Here is a 9,850-nt window from a genome sequence, read left to right as displayed (position 1 = left end):
GTGGTAAGTGCAGAGACAGATGCAAAACAGAGTGAGTGAAATTCAGGAATGCAACCTAACCCAGATTTGGGGGCCTGCACAGGCTTCCAGAAGAAAATATCAAAGAAAATGCCTGAAGGATGAAGAGTGAGTAGGTGCAGGGTGGGGTGCTTAATGAGATAAGTCCAGTTGGAGAGGAAAAGAAGTGAAAATGCAAGGTGAGCACTTAATGGAGGTTGCTAAGAAATACCCAGACAGCTTTGGTGAAGACTTCAGACTGCTTCCAGGCTCAGGCTCATTAATGATGTCTTTTTAAAATTTTTATTTTTTTAATAGGATATATTCGTTGTAAGGTGGAATCATAGTGACAATTCTGATTAGGCTTATATTGCATATTGCTTAGATCACCCCCATGCTCTCTCCCCCTCAACCTCCTCCCTGCCCCCACTTAAAGCAATTGCAGGAGGTTTTTTGCTCCATTTCATATGAATGTATGAAGTCCATCAATCATATATCCTCACCCTCCCTTTCCCAATAGTACCCTCCCCCACACACACTGTACCTATTTTACAGTCTTGGCTTTCATTAATAATATTTAAGTCAGATGTTCAAAGGGGTTTCTCAGTGTATCCCTGCTTTGAGTATATATTAATTTAGGTCAGTTCAACTCCTTCCATTACTCTCCCTTACCTCTTTACCTCCCACCCCTATTTTTCAACGGCTTTCAGTACACATCCTTATATCTTCTACCTTCACAGATGGTAAGTTTTACAATATTACTGATGCTATTTCTCTTTTCCTCTCCCTCTTTCCCCGAATTCCATAGTAGTTCCACTATTACAAACATGTTCCACATAGTGAGTTTCTATATAATCATGCTTGTTTTTGTGCATATGTTCATCTTTTGTATTTGTCTTCCACCTATGACTAAAAGTATGCTGTCTTTGTCTTTCTGAGCCTGGCTGACTTTGCTTAACATGATGTCTTCCAATTGCATCTATTTACCTTCAAACCACATGTCATTATGTGGTTGAGTAAAACTCAATGGCTGAGTAATACTCCATTGTGTATATATACATTTTCTTGATCCTTTAATTAGTTGTAAGACATCTGGGTTGTTTCTGTAGCTTGGATGTTGTGAATAGGGTTGCGATGAACATCAGTGTACAGGTGTGTCTATTGTATCCTGATTTAACGTTTCTTTGGGTAGATGTCCAGGAGGTGTATCACTGGATCATATGGCAGTTCTATCTTTAGCTTTTTAAGGAATCTCCATACTACTTTCCATAATGGTTGTACTAATTTGCATTCCCACCAACAGTGTCTAAGGATTCCTGCTTCAATGCATCCTCTGAGCATTTGTTGTTGTTATTGCCCTAGATTAATTAATTATGTCTTATACAAGCTTCTCTTCTGTAACATTCAGGCAAAACTATCTCAAGAGCTATTTACCTTTCCAAAACCAATAGCAATTTTTAGCACTGTTAACCATACCACTAAAGAATTACAAGATTTTTTTTTTTTTTAAAGAAAATCAGTCAGGAAACAATGAGTAATGAAGGAGAGGAAGTAATTGTGAATCTTAATTCAGCTGGGGCTGTGTGATTCCTTCTGTTGAGAAATACAGCCTCCCTCTTCAGAATCCCACAACGCAGTATCTGTACTTTTGCATATGATAATTGCCAATGCAGACACTATTCATGGCTCCAGTGAACCTCTGGTTGTAGACACAAACGCAGGAGCTAAATTGAAGTGCTGGTGGTCTGTGATTGTTCCAAGCAACTAGCCAAGGTTTCTGAACTCAGGCAGGATCTCACCGTTCTGACCTCCAGATCAGATTCAAGTCCTCCCCAACCTTTCCAGGTTGAACCACAGCAGACGTAGAGGAAGCACAGTAATCTGGCTCTCAAGGTCCTCACCTGTACTGAGCTTGCCAGCTCCGCTAAAACGTTCCAGGTTGGGGAATGCCCATTTGTGCAACAAACCCTGACTCTTTCCTCCACACGGGCTTTCCCCTTCTCTCCTCCCATTCACCACCTCGGGCTGAATCTTTGGGGTTCTCCTCCCCTCCCCCATCCCCGGGCATCCCCCAGAGACGCTTCCTCCAGGGGCTTTTCTTTAGGTGTGTCTGCACACACAGGTATTCAAAGACTCTTCTGGGGAAAGAGAGGAAAGCTATTGAACGCATAACTTTGTGGGATCGCTGAGGGCGGGCCCTCGCAAAAGACACACCCAGAGGCCAGCGGGAGCGCTAGGTGGGGCGGGCGGGACTGTCACTTCGGCTGGGTGGGTGACTCAATCGGCTGTGAATTGAAGAGGATCTTCCACCTCGGCGGATTGCTCCGCAGCCATGCTCAGGACCTGGGCTGTCCTGCCTCTGGTGAGCCCTGTACCGCCCTAGAAGGGCTTCTCTCTGCCTGGCCCGGGGCGGGCGCGGCGGGGTAGGCGCGCGACGAGCTCCGGGGTTGCGGACCACGGATGAGCGCGTGGGAAGCGGGGCGCGGCGGGTCCGCTGTGGCGCGATGTGACACACCAACTCCGGGGGCTGCTAGGACTTTCCCTTCCGCCTGGATGCTCTGGAAGCCGGGTGACTACTTTTTGGGGGGCTGCATGAGAAGTGCTGACCCCGCGAGGCAGGTGGGGCAGCGCCAGAGCTTTGGGGAGACGACTGTGCCCGACGAAGAGAAGAGGTGTGTGGGGAGCGGCCAGAGATTGGCAGAGTCCAGGGTGGCTTTGGGGCAGGTGGAGGGGGACTCCAGGGGAGAGAGGAGGGGATCTTCAGTACTTGTCCTTACATGTCAAGTCAAAGTTCCGCTTTGCTGTGGGTGAGGGTGATCGCCAGGGGAGTGAGGAACCTCAGGTCTTTGGAACAGACACCGCTTTTTTTTTTGTCCTGACAGTTCCCAAACTTAGGAAGTAAGTCCGCTCTAGGCAGCTGAGGCTTCGGAAGGAACCGTTTCTTTTTTGAGAAAGTTATCTTGGGCCAAATGCGCCTCTGTCTTGTTTACCTTCTTACCGCCGCATAGAAAAAGAAACTATTTTACTTCCCTTCCGGGAATTCCTCTCCTTAAGGCTGCAAGTCGCTGCTGCCTCAGTGGGTTTTTGGTTGTGTTGCTCTGCTCTTCTTTTTGCCTCTCTTACCCTTTCTCAGTTTGCTCTCACCGGAGACTGAATTTTGGCCTGGGCGCCAGCAGTGACTTCTGCTTCCACAGCACACCCACTCTGGCACCTGCACTTGGCCACAGGCTCCAGTGGCATCTTTTGGAGAGTCTCTCTCTCAGAAATGCCAGCTTGATGATGACTAATCAAAAGAACTGGGCCCTAAGAAGTTCATTTGAGTTTTGAGATTGAATGGATTCTTTTCTTGGGCCCCAATGAAGTCCTAGGCACAGTGATAGGTGTGTTTAAAAATGTGATCTCAAGTCAGTTCTCACAGTGGCGGTGTAGGGAGGAAGACATCCTCTTCATTTCATAGGGGCAAAATGTGCTTCAGAGAGTTTAAGTACTTCAGCTGATCACACAGCTAGTAAAGCAGCATGGTTGGGCTGGAACCCAAATCTAATTCCAAGGCCCAATTTTCTGGTTGCTCCTGATTTCCGGAATAGGCTGGGATGCCTGGGACAGTTTCATGACTTAGAAAAAAAAAAAATTCCAGGGTTCTTTCAGAAATATTGTGCAATATTGGACTCCTTTAGAAATTTCTTTAGGGGAAAATTTAAGAACAATATTGAGAAATTACCTCTACAACCTCAGCACACTCTTCCTTCTTGTTGACCTCTCTATTATTGCAGGGTGAGACAGCAGTGTTAGTGAAGTGTAACAAAATTGTTAAGGCCAGTAGTTGTGCAGTGTTTAACTTCTGTATCTTTTCTGGAGAATGCCTATTTAAAAGCACCAAGGAAACTGATTTTCTAAAAGTATGCCACACAGGCATGCAAAGATGTACACATGCATGTATTTTATATATATATATGTATATACACACACATACATATTATATAATATTAAGAAATAAGATTTAGTGTATTAATTTTTGCTACATGGCCTAGGAAATGACCATTTATTAATTAATGTTATAAATGCAGATGAGTGCAATTTAAAAATCAGATACAATCTTCTCACCTGGATAATTATTGTTTGCATTTTGCAATATGTCTTCCATTTTTTCCCCCTCTCAAATAACTTTTAAATTTAGTTACACAGACCCAGCCTTGTGCCAACCACTTGCCCAACAGCATGCCTCTGTTTTTCAAGAAATTTCCCTGGTGGAGTGGCTCAAGTAGTAAAGCGCCTGCTTAGCAAGCTTGAGGCTCTGAGTTCAAGTCCCAGTGCCATAAATAAATAAACAGATAAATAAGTACATAAAAATTTTAAATATATAAAATTTGTGGAGGTGTGCCTCAGTGGTATAGCAATAGCACAAGCCTAGTAACTGTAAAGCCCTGAGATCAAACCCTGGTACTGCAAAAAAAAAAAAAAAAAAGAGATTTCCACATTGTTGTGTCCCATTCTGTGTCTTGGAAATGCTTGCTTTTATGCCTCCCCACTTAATATTGCTTCTTCAGTAGGAGCAATAAATAAAATGAAGGCAGACTGTGAGTTACCTGGAACACAGAAGCAAATTTTGTTTATGTTAATTATGTTGGAGTATATGCAAGGGATGCTGCTTTATTTTCTCTCTTCCCTTAGTCCTCTTGTCTCTCGTACTAGTATAGATAAAGCAAATATCTCTTTTTCTTTGCCTCTCTTCCCTTTCTCTACCTTCTTGTAGCTAATTTCTAGGTTTTTTCTCCCCTATTTTCTTGATATTTTTTCCATGGCACTTAAGTTTGAAGTTCCAAAATAGTCACAGATTTTTAAAGAAGACTGAAAAAGAGTCAAATTTAATTTACATTTTTTTGAGAAATACCTGTGTATATTTCTGGGTTTTTTTTTTTGTTTGTTTGTTTGTGTGTTTGTTTGCTGTTGTTGTTGTTATGTGTTTGCTTTGTTAATAGTGCATGATCTTTACAACTTTTATCTTGTACTATTCAAAAATATGGCCAATTACTAGGCAGACAGTTTCCTCTCTCCTATTTCTTGGAACAACTGTTTCAAAATTATGGTTGGAGAGAAGGAGAGGTTATTTGGGAAAGAAATTGTATTTACAATTGCATTTGCGATTATAAAGAATGGTTTGGAGATGTAGATAAGGAACCAGTGCTTACTTTATAATTTAATCATTTTCTTTAAAACACTAGAAGTATAACACAGATTATAATGTTTGTATTTATTTATGTTATTATTATTACGTATTTATTTATTTATTTTTGTCTGTACTAGGATTTGAGCTCAGGGCTTTGTGTGTGCTTGCTAGGTAGGTACTCTACAGTTTGAGCCATGCCTCCAGCCCTTTTTGCTCTGGATATTGTGGACAGAGGGTCTTGCCTTTTCCCCAGACCCGCCCAGATCCCTATCCTCCTGTTTTACACTTCCTGCCCTCACTGGGATGACAGGCGTGTGCCGCTGCACTTGACTTTTTCCCATTGAGATGGGGGTCTCCAAAGTTGTTAACCTAGGCTGACCTGAAACATGGATCCTCCAGATCTCAGCCTCCCAAGTAGCTAGGATTACAGGCCTGAGCCACCAGTGTCTGGCTATAGACTTGAAAAGTTTTCTCAATGCAATGTAATGATGAAATAAAAATGTTAACAACCAAGATGGGAAAACATAATGTTTCTAAATGATGGCAAGACTGGGAGGCAAAATTTAAATTGATATTTGCAGACCCCATCAAGGCCCTCATTACTAGCTATAGTTGGACAAATGAGAAGTCCTCTACTTCCCATGCCTGAGATACACAGAAAACAATTTTATTTACTGCACTGAGCTTAGAGGGAGAAAAGGTGAAACAGAAGCAAAGAACCAGTATTTAGATACTGCCTCTGAGTAAGACTCTTTGGAACCGTGGAAGAGTAATTTACTCCTAAATAGTCTTAGCGTGGAAGTGTTAATATTTCAAGGAATCTCTCTGAAGGCTGTATGGGGATGTTTTAAGGGGAAGCTGACCACCATACCACAACTGTCAGTTGGAGAGAATCTCTGTTTTCTGAGGTAATCAGAAACTTGAGTAAGGAAATTCCCCCCTTGAAAGCCCCTTCTAACTTAAGTGATTTTGGTGAATTATCTTGGGTTCCAAAAGTCCCTTCCTGAGCACATGTTTTATAATAGGTACTAAAGACTGCTTACTTATAATAAAAAGTAATAAAAGGACATAACAAAACTTGATCCAAATTTAGAACAGTAAATCCATTTCTTTCCTTTTTTTTAAAGTAGGTAATTACTGAAAAATTAACCTGATGAAGTGAAACAAAAATTATTGAAAAAAATAAAGTCACTCAATATTTTTATCATTATTTTAGTTGTGGCCTTCTACCCCTCTCTATACCTATACATAATTGCATGTTTGATCAGTGCTATTTATACTCTACTTTTTGTCATTTTGCAAGTATTACAAACCTGTTTATGTTGCTATGTAATTTCCATCTTACAAGTTTTGTTTGATGTATTATAGAGAAGGCATTTACTAAATTAACTGAGATTAACATAATTTTAGTTGTATTTAATTTTTATTACTATCTTTATAATATACTGCTGTATATCTGTATACACATATTCATGTACATAATCTTTTCTTATTATGAAAATCATTTGTAGTACTATTGTATAAGTACTTTAGGGTACATTTTCCTATTCTTTTATAAACATACATGTATCACAAAAGTAGGATAACAACACTAAGTTACCTTTTTCTTTGAAGTGACACTGTGAGTAGTGAGGCCCAAATTAGAAAGAAGATGATGAATGTAAGATTGATCAACTTTGCCTTCCTTTTCAGAAAGGAAATGAGCTGGTTCTCCCCTTTAATCACAACTCCCTTTTTGATTTGAACTGTAGCACAACCAATAGCCCCATCTACGGGCATTTAGAAACCAGAGTCTTAGTTCTATTAGACAACTTGTCCAAGTCCTACTCAGTGAAGATAAGAGTGAAGATGACATTTTATATATTTTGAGCAAATCTTATAAATAAGCAAATTTGATTACCAATTCAATCAACAGATCTACTTGGCCCATCCAGGTGAATGACCTTTCTATAGTCAGTATTAAGCCGTGGACTGGGATAAACTTGCAAAATTAGGATAAACTTAGCATTGGCTTTATTAATGACATGCTGTACGTTGGAGTAGTCATGCAGCATTACATATTTAGTCACCTCTGTTTTCTGTGAGACCAGTGCTGTTTCAAAGGCAAAGATCTCAAACAAACAAACCAACCAACCCCAAAGAGAAAGAGAATGAGCTTAGAGTATGCGGTTAAGGTTCTTAACCTCTTGCTGAATATCAAGTCTTGTTATTTCCTCACCCTCACAAAAGAATCTTTGGTACTTGTAAACTGCTTTTTCACATGAATGTCTATAAGAATTCAGACTCAATTTTAAAAGCTGGGCCTATACCAATAAAATGTCACTTACATGTGAAATCATAAACACTTGAACTTACAGATGTACAGAGTATAATGGTGGACACCAGGTAGTTATCTTTTTAGAGGGAGAACAGGTAGAGATATGTTGGCAAAACGATTCCAAATTCCAGTTAGACAAGACAAATAAATTTGAGTGATCTATCATGCAACATGGTGACCATATTTAATAATAATGTATTTGTATGCCTGAAAATCAGAGAGTACATTTTATATGTTCCCACCACAAAGAAAAGTTGGTAAGCATGTGAAATAATACAGATGCTAATTAGCTTACTGTAGCTATTCCACAGTGTATACATATTTCAAAGATCATGTTGTACACCAAAAATATGTAAATTTTTGTGAGTTAAATTTTTTTTAAAGAACAAGATCTATACTGCCCCAGATGTTTTGTTTCACTTACATGGTGTTGACACAAAAAGTATATAGGTATGTGTAATGGTTTGAATATGAATTATCTACCACAGACTCATGTTTTGAACCTTATTGTAGTGCTATTTGGTAGGTTCTGGAAACTTTGGAAGGAAATAGTCACTGGAGGCATGCTTTTGAAGTTTATGCCAGGTGCCTTGTCTCCTCCTCTCTTTTTGACTCTTGTTTGCCAACTTTCCTCCACCACACTCTCCCACCCACCTCCATGATTTCCTGCCAAAGTGCATGAGGCCAACCAACCATGGACTGAATCCTCCAAAATCATGAGCCAAATAAATCCTTCCTCTCTTAAGTTGTTTGTCAGGTATTATGGTTGCAGCAATGCAAAAGTTACTAACACAGTATGAATTCTTTTCCTCCTTTCTTGACTTATTTATTTTTATTAGTTGCCACCATTTAAATATTGACGATTTGGTTTTCTTTCCAAAACAAAAGATCTGGGATGAGAGAACACATGGAGCTCTTCCCCTGATGCTCAGTAATGGCTGCCCCTTGGGTCCAGGTAGAATGCTCCAGTCTGGCAGGGCCCTCCCAGTCTTTATTGTTTATTACAGCCAACTGCTTTACTCTTGTGTTACCTATGTGGCATCTCTTGGCATTTAAGAGCTCTGGAGCTCTAGTTTAGGACTTGTAGCCTCACGTCACTCATTTCCTCTACCAAAAGTGATTTTTCAGGCTCATTTTTGGAAAGATCACTATTTCTCCATGAAAATTCAAGTGGTGATTTGCACATACAGAACACGGATTTTTTTTTTTAAAAAGTCTTATCTTCTCATATATAAATGTTGTAACCCACTACCCTCAGATTTTGCTTCCTATAGCCCAGTTGTTCTCAAGCATGTAAAAATCACTGTGGGTATTTGTTAAAAGTAAGTATGACAAGTACTCTATTCTCAGAGATCCTGATTCTCTGAGTCTGTGGTAGGGTCTAAGAATTTTTTTTATCCTAAATGCACTATGTATTATTCTGATGTCTGTTAGAATTTCATGCATCACTATATGATTCTGATGTCTGTCTGAGTTTGGATAACTATTTTTCTAGGGTGTTGTTTTGTTTTTGTTTTTGTTTTCATTTTCTTTCCTGGGAATTGAAGCCAGGTCCTTGTACAGGCTAGGCAAGCACTCTACTACTGAGCTATATCCCCAGCCCTGAAAACTATTTTTATAATTCTGGCATTAAACTCAAATTCTAATCCCAGGTGGAATGTCCTATGCTCTTCCATTTTATTTTATTTATTACCTGATCAGTTGTAGACATAACCAGTCAGTTATTCCTGCTGCTTCAATTAATTTTCTCCTGCATTCTCCACAGACTGGCCTTCAGAAAGAAAGAGGACTTTCCTGGGATACAATTAACTTGTATACTTTCATTTATATATTTTGAAAATAATAAAACAAGTGCAATTCTCACCTATCTCTTTCATGAAAAAAAAATTTGTTTTACTTTTATCTTAATCTTTCAAAAGCATAGTCATATAAAATGTTATTACTATTTTATACAAGAATATCAGAGATCTACTAGAACCCTGAGAGATATGAGAATCATGCAAAGGTACATTTTTTTAAAATAATAACTACTTATAGACTTTTTAAGAACTTTTCCCCTCAGGTATTAATAAGTAACTTAAAGTCTAATGAGCAGATAAGCAGAATCATTCAGTGGAACTTCATCTCTTCATCTTTTTTCGTCAACAGTAGAGGACAGTGAGATTTCAACCAGCCTAGCAGAGCCAATGGACCTAAGAAGAAGCAGTTCTGGTTCCTCATGGCTCCTGATTCCATTTCTCATGGTCACTCAAGGGATCACTTGAGATGAGAAATCCTAGGAATCAGCTTTACAGGAAGCCAAGTTTGTATGTACCATGGACTGCCCTCAAATTAAGAATCTGAGGGATGGGAAGGCTGTACTTGGATTC

The 9,850-nt window shown here is 39.7% G+C and overlaps 1 protein-coding gene across 3 annotated transcripts in view; it reads left to right on the top strand.

Annotated features, from left to right (window-relative positions):
- The first annotated feature begins 2,224 nt into the window (after positions 1 to 2,224).
- The window catches only part of Fas (Fas cell surface death receptor), a 28,835-nt gene continuing 21,209 nt past the window's right edge, over positions 2,225 to 9,850 (top strand). For 2 of the 3 annotated variants that reach the window (XM_020170936.2, XM_020170934.2), the window contains exon 1: positions 2,252 to 2,359. Coding sequence is in view for 1 of the 3 variants with exons in the window: in XM_020170935.2 (XP_020026524.1) it covers positions 2,330 to 2,359 (30 nt within the window). In the remaining 2 variants the exon portion in view is untranslated. Of the gene's footprint in view, positions 2,360 to 9,850 lie in introns of all 3 variants that reach the window. The other variant, XM_020170935.2, reaches the window with a different exon arrangement.

This window comes from Castor canadensis, chromosome 7, assembly GCF_047511655.1.
Source record: "Castor canadensis chromosome 7, mCasCan1.hap1v2, whole genome shotgun sequence".
Classification (NCBI taxonomy): domain Eukaryota; kingdom Metazoa; phylum Chordata; class Mammalia; order Rodentia; family Castoridae; genus Castor; species Castor canadensis.
Note: the sequence above shows the minus strand (reverse complement) of the source record. Positions and strands in the feature narration are given on the sequence as shown.